Here is an 18,359-nt window from a genome sequence, read left to right as displayed (position 1 = left end):
GGGTTCAAATTACTTGTTTGAGGGTTTGGCTTTGTGTTTTTAGATTAACTGATATTTAGTGTCTATTCTATATGCAACTATTTTGCTGTACAACTTGTTCTAAGCTTAAGGGATAGAAGTTTTGGGGTTTTTCAGTACTTGCTGCATTCTTTAAGGGCTTTAAGTTTTGGGTTGAAACAGTGGAAACCTTGGGCCTTTTGGGTTCTGATGGACTTCATTGTGAGATCTAGGTCGATGTGCTTCCAGTCTTCTGTGGTGGCACTTTACAAACGCTTCTGTAGTTTTGGCTCATTTTTCTTCTACTTCTGTTATAGAAAAAAGAACCAAAAAATTTATTTATTTTAATACTCTGTAAATATTGCAGAAGTATTTGTATTTTTTCTTTAATGTTTGTAGGGTAAGGAGGAGATAGCTGTGTGGCTTTTGGGAAAAGGGCTTTACAGTGATAGCTGGCATGGTGTTGGATGTCCCTTAGAGACAGCCTCTCTTGGCACTTGAAACTGCTCATGTCGTGACTTCACCCGGAGCTCTTCTAAACAGAGGCTTGGACTGAAACATCTGCTGAGCTGCTCCTATCCGTGGCCGGACACGTGAGCTTGTCAAACCCAAAGTCAACTGGGGGCACAGGGGCAATGCAGCTAGTCGCATAAAGATAGTTTCTTTCCTAGGGCCTTGTCCTAAGCTTGTGGAAGGCCGTGTGATGATAATTGACTTCAAAGAGCAACCTCATTTTATACCAGGTTATGTGAGGATAGAGGAGGATGTGTGGAGTCGTTCTCATTTTCTTCATGGATTCTCTGTTTTTTTTTACTGTGAGAAGACATGTAAAAGAGATTGTTCAGCTTTTTTGCTGTTCCTGAGGTAGGTGAATAATGTGAGATTAAAAAGAAAGGGTAAAATCCATTATTTTTTGTTTTGCTGGATGACTGTTTAAGAGTCTCATTTATGAGTGGGAAACTGCTGATTTTATTGAAGGGGCAGGTTTGTTAAATCTTCAACAAAACCACATTCTCTCTCTACCCTTCATTTATGTCTTTGATTTAAATAGACGTTAAAGCTATAAAGCATTTTAATAAAAATGGTGTTACTTCTCCACTCATCAGGCTTCACTTTCACAACATCTTGAATGTCACATTCCAGCTACTCTCCAGGTGTAAAATCTCTAATGTAGAAATAAGGAGGAAAAACCCTCTTAAGAAGGAAAAAAATTAGCCCTCCTTTATGTATCATAAGGGAACATGAAAGGGCACAAATCCAATTCTGTTTTTCCTTTTTAGGTCACCTTTAATGAGCCAATAATCCTGCCAACACTTTTCTCACGCCCATGCATCCTTCCTGGTGAGGTGCTCCTTTGAGCTTGAAGTTAAAAGGTTCCCGAGGTTCCACTTGGAGTGCACTAATAAAGGCATTAATAAGTCTACCCAACTTTTCACTTCATTTGATATCAACCCATTCTCAACTGCTGCTATGAAAAAGTTTATCTGTACACGATTAATCGCTGCTGCTGTTGTGGTCTGACAGAGCTACCTTGGACGGTGTAAGATTGTACGTTCTGCTTAAATTAGTTTGGATTACATACTCCAGTAGGTGATACTTTATGCTGCTTGATTTAAGTTCCTGAAAGACCTCAGTGTCGTCTTATAGTTACGAATTCTGGGTGAAAATTCTTCTTCAATCTTTAAACAGAGGCAGCAGCTTCTAGAAGTACTCTCACTGGATGGCTTGCTCCACTGGGATTAACTGAGTCCGCTTGTCATCCAAGTGTCCGCTCTTGAGAGGATGGCATCGTGCATTGCTGTATTACAATAATAGTATTTTATCTCTTTTTTTTTTTTTTTAATTTAAAGGGGCGGGGGGGGAGATATTTGTTGGTATGTGACCTACGCCTGGATCCTGGTTACTGCAGTGTTCTGCTCAGGTTTTAATTTGGAGCTTTTTTCCATCTATTTGCTCTCCAAAGACCACATCCTCCTATCAGATTTGCAGGTAGCCGTTATCCTCTCTCTCTGCAAGTTTTTTGCTTTATCGCAAGGGAGACTGGTGCATAGAAGAGTCCGTGTACGGCTGTCTGGCACTTGCACCTCTGGTCCCAAGGCAGAGGCGTGTGCAGTGGCTGTTGGTGTGCTGGCAGTGGCATGCCAGCTGGTAGCCCACCTTTAATCCTGTGCATCTTTTCACAGATTATCAGCAATTGCAGTAATTAGTTTTAATACGGTGGAGGAGCTTGTTTAAAGTTTCTCTGGGCAGAAACTATTTCTCTTTCGGTAGGGGACCTTGCAGTATGGCAGCTCAGACCTACCAGGACTTCTGAATGCAAATGCAATAGCTATTGCCAAGGTAACTGTAAAACTACACAGCTTGCAGGCTCAGCTGATCCTGATAATATTCCTTTCAAGGCATTATTGGCTTTGAAGTCTAGTGACAGCTGAAATACCCAAGCTGCTAACTACTTTATTGGTGATAAAAGCACACAGAAAAAGCAAAGTTCCTTTTGGTGTAGGCCCTCACTTGCGTGCGGGAGGAAGATGCAGATATGTGTTTGGGTTGAGTCGGCGAAAGCACTGCTGTCTTTTGCCCTCGAACTACCTCTGTCTGCATATGGGATTATTGATTTTTATTGGAAATAACGGATGATAGCTCCTTATAGCTTTTGAGTGCATACAAAGTGCTCTTGTTCCTCTCCTGCTAGAGCAGCACCCTACTATACTACTTCTACGGCTTGCTGATGTGGTTTGTCGCTTAGGTTGAAGATTTCAGTTTTGCTCACAAACTGTATGGGCTATGCATGAACACAGTGGTATTTCTGTATTCCCAGTCTGGATTTTAAAAAACAGCAACCTTGTGAGTTACCTTTCCCATTTCCAGACAGGCAGTGTCAAGCACTTGGAGATTGTTTGTAGAAAGACGATTCGGTGTCTGCAGACAACTTTTCCGTGCTGTGACTCTAGGTGCAGTGAAGGGCTTTAATGATGGTTTTATTGTTTAAAAAGTGTGGGCTTCTTCCTCTGTGAGAGAAGTAATATACTTAGCAAGATATAAATGTTGTAAATATGAGGCCAAGAGCTGTCTTATCTCTTCATTTGCAGAAAATTACATCACTTCTTTTGCCGTCAAGATGTTAGGCTATAAATCGATAGATGCTGCACCCCTAAGCCATAGGGGGAACGCATGGAGAAAACACCTTCTTTTCAGTTCTGTGCTGGTACAGTATGTTCTGGGTCAAAGATCGCTTTAACTGTTCAGCAGAACAAAATAATAATGGTTCATTATGCAATGACAGTGTTTTTTTCCTGGAATTGTTGGCTAATGAAGAAAACTACACCCATTTTGTTCAGAACAAAATTGTAAAAGCTGACATGAAAGCTGCTTTGACCCATGACAACTGCACAATTAATTCAGTGTTGAAAAGTATGGAGTGTTTTTAGTGAATAGTGGTATCGCAGACCCTTTGCTAGTTCTGAGTGGAAGGAACAATGCATAAGGAAAAAGGCGCGAGGAGAGCTGTGTCGTCGGACGCACGAGCTCCCATTCTACTGCAGTATTGCTCGAACGGTTGGATTAAGAACTTCCCATTATTAGCATCCCAGTTTGGGTTTAAAGACTGAGTTTTATCAAGCTTGTGCAGTTGTGTCTGTGCAGTATGGGCTGGCTGCTCAGACTGAGTAAATGCTCAAAGTACCCCGTCCAGACAGCTTCCCCCTGGCGTTGCTTCTCAGGTGTCTCTGGAGCACGAGAGCTGCTGGTGTGGTGAGGCCACTCCTTCCAAAAACCACTTGGGAAGAGAATGTCAAGCAGGTGGCATCTGTCTTTTATCTTACTTGCGTAGCAAGAATTTACCAAGTTCAGATGGGAAGGGAGAGGTGCTTTTCAGCAAGCCTGTGTATGGCCCAGGAGGCGTTGCAAGACAGCCGTCGGGAGCTGCCGCGCTCCAGCAGCGTTGTCGCAGCCCACAGCCCTTCCTCTCACCTCCGCTTCCCAGTGCTGCTGCTCCCTGCAGAAGGATTTCTATGGCACTGGCCATTCTTTTATCCAAGGGTGTCAGTCTGCACACTGCTGGTGTGATCTAAACTGATCTTTTTTTCTTTTTCGCATCTTCTCCACTTAGTGCATCTTTCTGGCCAGGGCTATCGTGTTCTGCTACATGCTGTGAGAAAAATGTGTATTTGTGTTTCAGCACAGCATGCCTCTGGCTGTGCCCAGCCTGCGACAGGGAGAGTGCACTTGGCTGCTACAGCAGGGCAAGGTAGATGCTTCTGGCAAAACAAACAACAGAAACACATGCACCCTCCCGGAATGAACGTGTCTTTTTGAACTAAGTTGCATTTAACTTCAAATGTGACAACCAGTTTTATGAAGGTTTTATGGTATGATGCACTTTTATTGGGAGTGAGGAAAAGTGCTTAAGGGCTTTTTCTCCTAGCAGTCTGTTTCTTGTGTCTTCTCTGCCCCATACGTTGCACCAGTCGCTTGTGCTTGCTCACAAAAGCGAAGCAAGTATTGCTGTGTGTCCAGGTTGGGTTGGTTTTATTGTCAGTGTGGCACATCCGTAACTGAGACTCTTCCTTTCCTCAGACTTACAATGTGGATGTGTTGTTGAAGGCATGGGGATTAAGCGGATGAGTGGGGTAAGAGGAGGTAAAAGCCGGGTGATTGCTCAGCACACAAAGCAGCAGTCGCTGCACACTGATTGCGTGCGCACTGTCAGACGCTTCGTGGGTGCCACAACCCAGATGAATCACCACGACAGGTTTTCCAGGGAGGCAAGCTGGTGGGCTTGTGAGTTCCTAGACAGATCTCCCATTTCTGTAGGGTGTGTAGGACGTAAGTCAGCACAAAGATGCTCAAGGGGAACAACTGGGCTAATTGGCAAGGCAGTGTGGTGTAACTAAGGCAGAAGTGGGGACTGATAGCCCAGCATTGTATTATAATTGACAGGTAGGGCAAAGCTGGGCTCTGAAGGGTCTTAAAGGTGAAGAACAAGTAGTTTGTGTTACTGTTTGAAGTTGTGAAGGAAGGGGAGCCAGTGCAGGCGTGGAAAGCCTAGGGGGAATGGTCTTTTGAGGCTGGTGTGCGTGCAGAAGCAGTAAGGAGAGCTGCATGACAACAGTGGCCCAGCTTGAGATTTGGTAGAGCTGGCAAAGCCCTGGACTTGGAAGTGCCAACTGGAAAGGTGTGGCAGGTGCACCTGGGTCAAGGACAGGCTCCATGTCGCTGCCCTGAGGGGCGGGAAGAGCATTCAACAGCAACAGAGAAAGTTACTTGTGCACAGGTAGAAGCACTCCCCTGAGTTTGCAGATGTGTTCCTGCTGCAGGGGACCGCATCGACAGCAAGCTAGGTATTGGGTCCTTGCTCAGGCTGGGGTTCCCAGGCTCAGACAGAGGGAAGGCTTTGAGAGGCCACACATGGGATGCAGCTGTTTAACCAGCGTGCTAACACCCTCTGAGGCTACCATCCACTCTGGAAACTCTCTACCTGTTGTGGCTGGGAAGGAGGAAAAGCTTTCAGTCCATTAACAGACTGTAACAAGGTGAATGTGTCCCTCTGCGCGTGCAGGGCTGAAATGGGAAAGGTGGTTAGAGCTGATGATGTGTGCGGAAGCAGTTTGCTTCACGTTCTTTACACAAGGAGCAAGCCATGTACACGTCACAGTCATGTCTGAGGGCACCCATAACTGTGCTTTGAACGTTTGCAGAGTCTTTGGGCTATTAGCCGGGCACAGCTTGCTTTGTGCAAGGCTTTCTGGAGGCAGAGGGATGCTCTCCTGAAGCAAAGCCTGCTCTATCCCCAGGCAAGAAGCAAGCACATAATCTCGGCTGCATTCTGTGTGGTAGTTTGAATCCATGCATAAGGAGCCCTGAAAAATGCACCTATGTTAGGTGCTTTACTGCTGGAGTGAAAAGCAGTTTCTGGGAGTTCTGACTTGATTAGATTGAATTAGCTTTTTTTTGCTTTGCTGAAGTAATGTACAAAGTAGCGTGCATATTCATGTGGTCAGTGGTTTCTCAGTGCATGCCCACATCGCTTAACTGCAGCTACGAGCTGCTGTCAGCCTCACATCCAGGGCATCCTCCGTGATCACCACAGGTCTCTGCTCCTCTCCACATGTACAACATGGGAAAGGGAGGTGAGGAAGTCCCCTTCCCCGCCCCCCCCTTTCTTTTTTTCCCTCCATTCTTGATTTTTCTTTTTTCCTTCATGTGTTCTCTGTAAAGCAGTCAGACTTTGTTCTGCGAAGCAGCACGTTGCTGCCGGGGTGGCTCCTGTGCCTGAGCCCTGCCATCTTCTGTGCCGGTCAGACATCTTGCACCTTGTGGCTGGAAGTGCCTGAGACCGAGCAGGATTTCTGCTGCTGAAATCCAAGGGCAGAGTGGTGTGATCTGCTGGAGCGGACTGTTCACCTGCACAGCTAGGTTGAAAATAGACTGTCCAAGACACAAAAAAATACTAAATTGTCCTAGCTTCAAATGAAGCTGGTAACAATCAGGGCTTGTTTATAACTTCAGTACTGCATATATATCTGCAAAGTAGCCTTTTAAAGTGGGATTTGTACTTGAGCATCATCTTCTTTGGAAATGAGTACAAAGATGAACAGTTGTACAATTCCAGTGAATTAATGCATTTACCTCTTTTAGATCAAACTCTACAGAATGGAAATGAGATACACAGAGTGGGGGGAAAGGAAAGAAAGGAAAGTGTGGATAAAAGATTTTTTTTTTTAAATAGTTGGGTGCTTGGCTGTTTAAGTCATAAAAATCCCAAGATTTTGTCTCCCAGATGCAGCTTTATTTCGAGAGAGTAGTTGGTCCTAATCTATCAAATCATACTGAGAACTGTTACTATCCAAAATAATCTACATTTAAGGGGAAAGAGAATAAAAATAACCTTGCTTCCTGATTAACTAAAGTAAATGAGAACTCAGGGATAAAAAAAGAGTAAAAAGACCCTGGAAATCCTTTAAGTTTTGCTTAGTTGCCATAATGCAATACAGCTCTTAAGAGAACCTCTGTGTTCACTCTTTGTTCTAAAATGAGAGAAAATGTGCCAAAATTTCACTACTCACAAGAAATCGTCATCAGATAACTTAATTGATAGCAAGGGAGTCTTGTTTTCTGTGTTTTTAACTAATTTCCACTTCATCATCAGCAAACAACCTTGAGGCAGATACCATAACTGCATGGTGCGTGCTCTTCTCTAGATTTTGTCGTCAAACCAAAAGTGTGGCCATTACGTGCATCTTATTTGAAAATAAGTGTGTTGTTGCTAGTGAGTGCATGCTGTTGTAAGGGCCAGCCATTTTTATTTGGAAATTTATATTTCATCGTTTTACTTAACAGGTTGGGATAGTGGCGATAATAGTTCCAAAGCAAATGAAAGCCAAGAAGTGCATTCGGAAACTTGTTCTTCGTCAAATGAAAGAAGTCCTCCCTTTTCAAGGTAAAGTTGTTAAATCCTTCAACACTTGAAATGCTTCTGCAGAATGAGAAACACCGACATAAAATGACTGAAGCTCTGATTATTTTATTATTTGATCTAGGGTTAAGGTTTGTATTTATGTTTATCTAATAAAACATCTTAAACTTTGGAACACCTTAGAAAATATTTGTGCCAAAGCCAAGTATTGTTTTGCAGCTGTTGTTTTCTCATTTTAAGACTCAATTGACATCTCAGTGAACCACAAATTAGCGTGTACAGCTGCTCTCAGTAGGGCTACTCAGGGGCCAGACAATAGGAGTTGTCAGGAGAGGGGCAGACATAAAACATAAAGTCTTCAAGAAATAAAGTGGTGGGTTTCTTCTCTGTGTATCCGAGATGTAAACTAGCTGTAACTGGATAACGCTTTTCATGGGCTCTGGGTTTCGGGGTTTTTTAATATTTGATACTGGGATATTTATAACATGCCTTTCTTGCTTTCAGACAGAGTATGTTTAATTAATGGCCTTACATGTACCTAAAGGGTGCAGTTTGTTGTTTTTGTTGTTTTTTTTTTTTTTTTAAAAAAAAAGGGAAAAAAGAAAAAAAAAAAAAAAGCTGGTGTTTTTTAAACTGCAGCAGTTCTCTTTGGGTCCCTGAGCAGTTCTGTTGGATGTTCCTTGTATTCTTCATTGGCATATGATGGTAATCAAACAGCAGCAATCAAATTAGTGGTCAAGAAGCAGCAGAAAATAGGATATAAGACAGCCATCTCATGAAATATTGGCTGGGCTTTAGATCTTTATCTGCTCTTATTAGAACAGCCCAGCAAGTGGGTGCTGCTGTTGCGCCGCTCCTGGTCTGGAAGCTGCCATCAACAGCACTGTGGAAGAGACCTTAACACATTTGATAAATTTCTGACTCCTGTTTACGCAGCATTGCTATCTTTCTGTAGCTTTTTTTGTGCTGTTATTGATGAAGTCAGTTCCAATTTCGCAAGTGGTGTTCTGCATTTTGTGTTAAAATCAGTATTTCTGTAATTCAAGTACAGTCAATACAAGCTGTAATACAATATTGATGAATGGCATTCATGCTTTTGTTTAGGATTCTTATAGTCTTATGTTCAAACTCTTTCCCTTTTCTCTTTTTTCTTTTTGTTTTTTAAATTTTCTGCAACTGTTTGACGTTCAAATCGTACTACCTAATGCTATGAAACGCAAGGGTGCTCCGATGTATGAATTTTTAGATGTTAAATTTTAGTCATTCACTGAAGCCCAGGACAGCAGGAAGAGAAGGATTGGGCCCTGAATAACTTGCATAGAGGATCACTGCCAAGCATCTGAATAAAAATACATACAACTTAAAATGAACTATTCTTTTATTCAAAAAAAGAACAACTCTCCAAGCTTTCCCCCCTTGGATGTTACACTGCTTGCTAATTATGCATTCGGCAACTTCTGCATTTTTTTCAGATGCTGTTCATATGGTGTACTTTTTTGCCCTTTTTCAAATTTTTACTTGTGATAGATTTTTAAAATAATTCACTCTGCCCTATAATTTCATGCCTTTCATTGCTGAGAAGCAAGTCCACTTCACGTGCTGATACACGATGATGCTGCTTTAAAAAAACAAACTCTTCCAACAGCTTAAAGTTAGTTTTTCTAAATGAGTTAAAAATAGTGCAGCCTTCTAAATACGAAGTTTATGAACAACCCTTGCTTTTGGACGCTTGGCATCCGCTCCGCAGCGACTGAGAGCGGCGAAAGTAGTGAGAAAGACAGAGACATAGAAAGGGCGGCTGGCCGGCCGCTTGTTTGCAGCCAGGACGCAGTGCAATTTCTTCACCGCTCGCATTTAAGCGCTCCACTTACTGCAGTCACTTCTCGGGCTTTATTGCTTTTACAAGTGGTCTCGAAACCCACTACTTGAGAATAAACATAACTGCGTAGCACTGCTGTGGTACTTTTTATAAATTCTTCTTTGCTCCGTTTTGTCACTGAGCTGATGAGTGACCTCGCAAAAGACCCTGCTGGACCTAAATAAAAAAAATGGCTTCCTCTGATGTCCTCCAGACAATAATTATGATGTGCCAGTTAAGCCCAAACTACAGCTGAGGGATTTTACTTTAAAGCAGAGGCTCGGGCGCAAAAATGCATTTATAGCTCTTTGTCTGGCACCTCATTATGTGTGGGCCTGATTCATTAAGTAATTGGTTTGCAGTTGTTTACATGAGTATTAAGGCTTTCTATTCAGCAGCCTTTGAGAGATACATTGTGCAAATGTTGCATGTTATGAATGCCGAATGAGGGGCAGGGGACCGGTCCTATTGGCTAAACACTGCGCTCTGTTGAAAAGCAAGAGAAAGAGATTGGGTGCTGCTTTGCATAGCAATGACTTTCTTAATAAGCTTTACAGATTAATACACACAAGCTATAAAAGATGCAAAGAGATACTCTTAGCACATTTATACATGCTCATTTCACTATTATGGTACTGGAGACGGGAAGAATTGAGGGCTTTCATATTCGGTTTTTCAGTGCATGTCTTCAGTGCATGAGACTTAATAGAATCCAATGTTTATTGTATTATAAATCACGGGGAAGTAGGCAGATCTGCAACAGTTTATTATTAAAGATTCTTTCAATGTAAATCTTTTTCTGCCATTGTATTTCCTACAGCAAAATCATTTTGTGGTTGAGTGGGGATGAAAGGCATAATGTACGAAGGAGTGAGTCTTAATAGGAAGCTGCTCTCCGAGTAAAGACCACTTGTTCCCTTTTGTTCAGAGGTGCATGCCAGAGCTTCCTCTTCTCCCGCAAATATCGTCCTGCTCTACGTTTAGCTGTAAAACTACTTTTTCCTGGCTTCATTTACTTTACCGAGGGAATATTTACAGGCATGGAGATGCAAGTTTTGTTGGAGGAGTTAGCGTTTTGCAGTAGAGAAGAGCGTGTTAAATTATACAGTTACTTGGGGGAAAAGGTATCAGAAGTCAGGACTGAATCTCTCCGCGAGAGCAGGCGGCAGGCGATGTGTGTGGCATCTCGTGGTCCTGTAGCGATGGATGCAGCCAGTGGAGGTCACTAGCTTTCTGGGTAATTCCGAATTTTTGATGCAAGCAGTTTAGTTTTCTTTGCCTTGTCTGCACCGTCTCATTTTGGAATAATGTGGAGCTTAAAGATGCATTACAGACTGAGAATAACTTTAATTTGCTGGGACGTAAACGCGGCGTGGTGAAGTATTTTAAACTTTGATTCATCTCTCTTCTGGAAGTAATCCGGTCTGCTCTCTGAAGGCTGTTTTTCAGTCAAAAGCCGCCTTTACCAAACTCAGACGTAACGACACGCAAATAAAAGTTGGCAGATGATAATTCATCCTCCTGATCGCTCTTGGGGGTGGCGCGGAGGCCGGGCGCGCTTGGCAGGGCGGCCGTCGGGGGGCACTCGGGCTCCGCGCAGCCCCGCGCCCCAGCACAGGCCCCGCCGGGTCGGGGGGCTCGCAGGAGGGGCTCCGAGGGGCCCGGCGCTTACTGGGAGAGCCAGGGAAAGGCCCGCGGCCTGCTGGACTTCCAGGCTCCCTAGACGGGCGCCCGGCAGCCAGCCCATCATCCTGCCAGTTGTCAAACCGCCACCGTAAGAAGCTGACTGTGAAGTCAAGCGGCTTTTTCTGACCTTACGGGTGTTTCCGTGAGCTTTGTTTCCTGAACCTTAGCATCCAGCTGTTGCAATCCAGTAACGCTGCGGCGGCGACGCTCTACAAATACCGGTGGGGAATGGTCTGCAGGGAGAGGCACCAACGTCCATTGAAATACATCGCCTTTGTAGAATGGAGGAAACAGAGTTATTTTTGCAGCGCTCTTCCGACACAGTTTCATCACAGCACTGTGAGGCAGTCTTTATGTTAGTGGTTTCTTTAGGCAATATTTTTTTTTTTTTCTTCGGCGTGGTATGTCTAAACAGAGAACCGTCTTAAGAGTAGCTTGATGCAGATCTTTGTATCCTAAAATAAAGGTTATCTTATTTTCAGTGTGATTACTTAAATTCAGTATTACTACTCCAATTCTGGTGTAATGAACGGATTTATTAGTTTATACTAACTTACCAGGGCAGGGAACGCTTCTGTCATGCCCAGTTTCTAGTAAACAATCAACCAAAAAGGATGGAGTAGTCAGGCTTCTGCAGGAACTGGCAGGAAAGCGTATGGTTGTGGGGGAAACTCAGCTGAGACCGTCACACCAGAGGCACTGCCGCTAAGTAGCCTGGCTCACTTCCTACCAAGGGGCTTGCGGATGTTTTCGAAAAATGTCTTTTTTTTTTTTTTTTTCTTTTAAAGATGGATTTGCAACTCTGCAACCTGATGTATTGCTGGGGAGAAGCTCCATCACTTCTCTCACTTCAGGGTTAATAAGCACCACCCTGTGCAAAAAGCAATGCTGGATTTATTTTCTATGCCGTGCTGCCGTGGCAATGGGTGTGCAGGACGGAGGCGCGCAGGCTTCAGAAGCCTCTGACAACATTGGCCAGAATATCAGTGTTCCCGAGGCGGCTGCACTCTGCGTTTTGTTTGTTTTTCTGATAAAACTTGGCATTTGTGTGGTGTTTTTTTTCTCTTGGTGCTTGGCTGTTTTTTGTTGGGGTTTTTGTTCTTCACCCTTGATGTTTGGGTAGTTTTCTTGTGTCCTTTTTTTTGGCAATGGGCTGTCTTTTTTTTTTTTTTCCCCTTGGCATTTGTGTGTCTTTTTTCACTTGACACTAAAATATAGAGGTTCAACAGGTGCTATAGCAAAAGACACTCAGGCTAAAGCAAACTTTTTCTGCTGTTTATCAGTGAGCCACCTCTATGAACTCGGCTCTTGTTGGTCTGGTATTTTCTGCTTAATATTAATTTTCGTTACGGAGGGGGAAAAAATTTCTTATTGGAGCTTTTTAATTTCTTATTGTTGCGGAATTTTCAATACAAAAAGCCTGTTTCATCAGAGTAAAGGAGAGATTAAAAGGCCCTTTGAAGTTAAACTGGTTTGAGTTTTTTCTTTGTTAGAGCCTGGGTTCAGTTTGGAATTATTTTAGGGGAGAAACAACTGTGTAAATGGATATCGAAGGGTCACAACGGGGGATTAGTCGAGGCAGTGAAACTGGCCTTACTTCATTTATACTCCTAACATTTCTCTGCGGAGGTCTACGTGGTTATTGTGTGCTCAGTATACCAGATAATAACTTTCACAATTGAATTTGCCGATTTCTCAATATGAACCTTTTGCAACATAGAAGTCGTCTTGCATCTTATCAGCCTTGACTAACACTTCTGACATAATTCAGGAATTTTATTCCCTGTTACAAAGTTATCTTGCAGCATTTTCCAGGCTTGGTTTGGTGGAGCTATGACTTCCTATCTGGCTATTCTGATGTCCTAGCTCCATTTTCCCTGTCTCCCCAGGCACTTCTCTGTGGCAACAGCTTTCGTGCCAGACCTTTGCTGACATCCTTTTCCCCATCTCTCTATTTATTGACTGCTGTGTCACACTAACACCCAGCTCCTGGTGTGCAGCGCTGCAGCTCTCTGCTGTTCTGGGAGTGATTTCTGCTCTTGGGTCTGGTGGCTTAGCCCTGGGAGGATGAACCCCAGCAAATGGATGGGTTTTGGTAGAATACAAAGATCGGTCTTCCCCCCCCCCCTCTCCTGTTGGCGTGAGCTGGAGTAGGAAAGGAAAGGCTTCCAGACCTTGCTACAGCTGTGGTGGTCTTTGTCCACCACAACTTCTCCATGAGACCACTGGCCTTCAGCTGGACCTGGAACACCTCACAGCGCTTTGAGTTGTGCAAGAGGCCAAGACCTGGGCAGTCCTCCACTGGTGGTCCTGAGCTCCACATCGTGTGTGGTGGTCCTCAGCATGGCAAAGGCTCTGGGCCCAAGTGACCAGCCCCCTCATATCTGATCTGGGCTTGAACTGCAGAGAGAAGCAGAGCAAAAAATCAGTTCTAGGGACGTCCTAGCACAGCTGAATGACAAAGCCCCACCACACGCCTCCCTCCTTGACAATAGGAGATGAAGCAGCAGACAGTGGAGGCGGTAGCTGCCTGATCTTGTTTTAGTGAACTGCTTGAAGATAAAATGGTTCTCGTGCAGTCTGCCGCAGAAGTCACCTCTCAATTTGTAGCTCAGCAACAAGTGGTTTCTCGTTCTACACCCAGGGAAAAATGATGCAGCCACCAGAGTTGCAGTCTCAAGTGCATTTTTATGGGCTAAGCCTAGGATACGTGAAGCACCTCCTGGGAAATGCTGAGGGTCATGAAATCTCACCAAAGTGAGCAAGAGCTGAGGGTGTTCAGCATATCACAGGACTCAACCCAGAGGCTCTGACTTAAACTATTTGCGGGAAATAGCGTTGAGTATTTGAATGAGAGGTTGAAGTGTGATGCAGTGTAGGGTTTGACTCTGAAGACAACGGAAAGGCCTTTGGATGGCACGCTAACAAAACATCAGATAAACATTTGAAGGATAACATTTTAAAGTTTTTTTACTTAAATAGTAAGTTAATAATTAGTTATGTCACAGTTAATACTTTACTAGTTCTGTTAGTTGTTACTGGTAATTAAGCCTCAGTTTGGTGTCTTGGTTGAGCTTTTGCCATTTTAATATTCTGTTTCTGGGATTTTTTGTATATCTGCAAAGAGGGAGGTTGTGCGCTAATGGCATTCACAACTTGTAGAAAAGGAATATGATTTAAACAGTATGAGCTTTCTGTTACTTAAAAGGAAAAGTTTCTGTGATATAGGTAGCTGTAATATAATGAGACTTCCCCATGCTTTTAAGTTTACCTTTCCAGCTGCAATCCCAAATTCTTACTGAACACACAGGGGTATAAAACAAGCAGTGAATCATGTCTGCCATTTTTCTGTATCTCATTCACAAATGCCTCCACAATAGTAGCTAAAATATTTTTAACTCCGCACTTTAAGCAATTAGGTATTAGCTGCCATGTCTTTAAATGAAATGTGGCAAATTGTATGAAATTTTTGACAGCTGATCAAGTCGTGTTTTGACTGTGGCAACAGCTTCAAATTGCAGCTTGACATTTGCTTATATTTTACTAGTTCGCACAGTAATGTCACAAATACCTCCTATTTGATCTTCCTTATTAAAATCAGCTGAAGCTTTATTTTTAGAGCTTATTTCAGGATTGTTAATGTAACAGTTAATTCTCCTACATTATTGCCCCTCTGTGATTATTTCACAGCACCAACACAATACACACGCTACACACAAAAGATCAAAATGATTCCAGCTTGTTTGAGAGATTCAAAAGGGCCTGTGATGCTCTAGACACAAGAGCAGTCATTTAACAGAACAGAGTCGCAACTGCATATACATCAAGGTAGATCAAAGGCAGCTGGGAGATTGCACATTTACATAGGGACGTGGATGATGCTATGGGAACCCAGTAGCTGGGCTGGAGGAGTACACTGGCAGGAAGGGAATAAGGAAGTTCAGTGAGCATCAGTGGGGGGTGCTTTTATTTTTGTTTGGATTTTTTCTTCACTTTCTTTGCATTATCTGAAAGGCTGCAAAAGATAGGCAGAGCTCTGATCCTTTGTACCCTTAATTCACTACTGGTGTAAATCGGCGCTGTTACCAAGGAATGACTCCAGTTCACGCTGCCTGAACATCTGGACCAGTGTCCCTGCTGCATGTTAATTTTTCCACCTTTTAGAAGAAATAAAGGTGAAGAAACCCTTGATAAAATAGTTATTTTCTTTAAAAAAAAATAGTTACAGAAGTTACTGATATTTTTAAATGACCTCACAGTTTTCTAAAAAAAAAAAAAAAGTCGACTTCCATTTTTTTTTAAATTTTGTGACATTGTGCTGATTATTTGAAATATTTCTCTTTTGCAGGACTGAAACTACGAAGGGAGTGGTAACTGCTATAAAATCCAAAGGTAAGAAACAGATGTTATGCTATTTAAAAATATGTCTTTCTAAGTGTGACTTACGTTGTAGAAAATCTCTACGGACAACACTATGGAACTGTATAAAATATGAGCATAAGGAGATGGGAAAGCTTGGAATTTCCCTGTCTTGACACAGGCCAGCAAATAGTTGGCGATGACAAATTCTGAACCAGAGGGGACATCTTTTGTAGTGCATGTGGTGTGGACAGAGTAGTGATCTTTGCCTCAGGGTTTAAATCAAACAGTAGCGAACAGCAGGTAGGAGAAAACCTAGAGAAGTAAAAACCTGACATTCACTTGATCTTCCCTTTGAAATGTTAGTTGCAGAAGCGGGTGGGCAGCAGCACCTGTGTTTACACAGTTACAACAGACAGGTGCACAGAGGTGCCTGCGCACCCATGTGTGTGCATCTGGAACAATTTTTTTCCCATGAGTAGGCAGGCTTTCTTTTAAATTGCTGTTTGGGCCCTGCATGTTTTCATTCTTCCCTGCATGTCATTTTTCTCTTTTGACCACTGGTGTCCGAAGTCACCTCAAATGGGGCCTCCCATAAGTGAAGTCAGCGCTGGGAGCAGGGAGCTTTTTGCCTGGAGCTCAGCGTTGGGAGCTACGCAGTCCTGAATGGTACAGAACATGTTTTAGTGCTGACTTAAGGATGCCATAAATGATGGCTGCTTTGGTGCCAGTTGAAAGGCTCGCTCACATCCCCAGCCTGTTTTCTTCTCTGCTGGGGAGTTTTGGTTTTTGGAGCCTTTGAGGGTGGGAGCGGGCGCGGAGTGCAGCCGGTGCCGCGCTGACATTCCCGGCCGACTGCAGACCTGCGGTCCAGGGGGCCGGGGATATAGGATGAAAGATGCAGCTGCTGCATTTGTAGATAAGATGTTTATATAGCTTGTGCCATCAAAAGCAGCAAACGCATTAACAGTGCCTCAGTCGAACATGAGCTGAAATTTCTGTATTGAGGTCTGACAGCCCTCCTCTCTTCAGCCACCTGAAACCCTGTTCCTGGGTCTTGCACCTCGTTTGGGGCGTCATGGCTGTTGCGCTGACATTGGGCAGACAGCAGTCCACAGAGGCAGCAACGGGCAGACAGTGCAGCTCTGTAGGTGGCTGGGCTTGACTTACGCTTCCCCAGGAGCCGTGCTTTTCACTTTTTTAAAATTTTTTTCCCCTGCAGGTCAAATGAATTTACATATTGAGGAATCTCTCGGGCATTCCGAATTTAAATGTGATTCTGTTTATGTCAGTGAGATTGTTTGCTAGTTTCCAGAGCTGTTCATTAAAGCCATGTAGTTCTTTGAAGTCAGTCTTGCATGTATTTGATCCTATCTCAAAGTGATGATTTTTCGTTTGTGATGTCATTGCCATTTTTATGCCAACTCTGATGTCATGGTCTGAGTGTGACTTCACTGCAGGGTCAAGTAGAGGGAGAAAGTGGAACATAATAGACAAAGCTGTAATTCAGGCAGCAGCTGGTCAAGTAAATTGCTTGGAGTGGAAATGTCCTCTCAAGCCACCTTGAGGAACAATGAAGTGGGACCTCTGAATGCGCCCACTGTTTGGCCACGGCAGCTCCGTTACTGGAGGCCACAGCGTGGTGACACCACGCTGTATCGGACACGCACACCTAGCTCTTGCAGTCTTCAAACCTCTGACCTTCTCCATAAGCCACATTGTGTGTCTAGGTGCCTCCGGAGAGCTGTAAAATGATCATGTCTGTGACATAAATACATAAACATGGAAAAGATTTTGTAATTTTCTTTTTTTTTCTCCTCCTCATCCTCAGCTTTCTGGGGCGAATCTGACGACAGCAGCTCTGAGATTGAGGCTGCTTTGCGCCCACAAACTCATGGCACAGAAGGAGATGAATTTGATGACTTCTATGACTGATTCCCCTGCTCACTTTTGGAAAGAAATAAACAGTATCATCTTACACGTATTGAGAGTGCTGCTGTCTAAAGTGCAGCTTGTCACTTTACAGTCAAAGAAAACTTGAATACAAAATAAATATTACTCGGTACTATACATGGCCTCCTTGTATGTGTGCTTTCTCTCAACTGCTAAGTATTTTCCTGATCTCATGGCAATCCTGCTCCATGAGACTGAGCCTTTTTGTGAGATGCGTGTGCAGTGCTCCTCTCAGAGCATTGTCACCTCGGAGGGTTGGGGCTATCTATAAAACCACCTCCCCCTCCTCAGGGAGGGAGCTGGGTCCTTCTGTGTAGTGCCCCGTCTCTGTAACCAGGGCTGGGAGCTGCTTGTCCGCAGTCCCCTGCTCACCGTGAGCATCTCCTGCCCAGAGCCAGCAGGGAAGGCGCAGGATGCAGCTGCGTGATGGACAGCCCTTCTGCGTGGCAGGGATGAAGAGGCTGTCACTGATGAGGGGTCGGTCAGTCACGATCCAGAATTGACAGCGGTATTTAATGGCCAAATCAGCCTTGTCTCTGTTGTGCCGCTTGCCCCGACCACCCTGGCCGCTGCTATTGTCACACTGCAAATGCAAAGACCGTCCTCTTCTGAGGATGTGTGTATTCTAATATTTTGACTACAGAGCTAGATGTGGTTTTGAAAAAAGAAAGCAAGCATTCTGGGTATGCATACATATGCCACTCGGGGCAGGCTGGCATGTTTGATCATCTTTTTCTGCAACAGATCAAGAAGAAGAAATGCATAAAATGTACATTTCTAATTCAGCACATTTTGGAATAGAGCAGCATTTACATGTGGCGAGCCCCAGTCATTTTCTGCTTTTACTTGCTTTGTAAAATCCATGCTGGCATTGCTGTATGGACATCACAGTAATTGGATGACTCTAGGAGCTTCATGCATTTTTAATTTTCTTCTTTTAATTCCTTTTATCTAAAATTAAGTTCATTAAATATGAGATTTTCTTTCGAAGGGAGAAACCAGGGGACATATTAAAAAAAAAAAATCTGTTCATAATTACGATAAGTTCAAAAGCGAAAAACAGCACCCCAATTAAACTCTGCTGCAAAGCAG

At 43.6% G+C, this 18,359-nt stretch overlaps 1 protein-coding gene across 5 annotated transcripts in view; it reads left to right on the top strand.

The window, feature by feature from the left end:
- Positions 1–17,374, top strand: part of KIZ (kizuna centrosomal protein) — a 51,479-nt gene extending 34,105 nt beyond the window's left edge. For all 5 annotated transcript variants that reach the window (XM_075413676.1, XM_075413680.1, XM_075413679.1 and 2 more), the window contains 3 exons: positions 7,336–7,435; positions 15,304–15,347; positions 17,146–17,374. In XM_075413676.1, the coding sequence (XP_075269791.1) occupies positions 7,336–7,435; positions 15,304–15,347; positions 17,146–17,249 (248 nt within the window). In that variant the 3' untranslated portion in view covers positions 17,250–17,374. The remainder of the gene's footprint in view (positions 1–7,335; positions 7,436–15,303; positions 15,348–17,145) is intronic.
- The last annotated feature ends 985 nt before the right edge of the window (positions 17,375–18,359 follow it).

This window comes from Opisthocomus hoazin, chromosome 2, assembly GCF_030867145.1.
Source record: "Opisthocomus hoazin isolate bOpiHoa1 chromosome 2, bOpiHoa1.hap1, whole genome shotgun sequence".
NCBI lineage: Eukaryota > Metazoa > Chordata > Aves > Opisthocomiformes > Opisthocomidae > Opisthocomus > Opisthocomus hoazin.
Note: the sequence above shows the minus strand (reverse complement) of the source record. Positions and strands in the feature narration are given on the sequence as shown.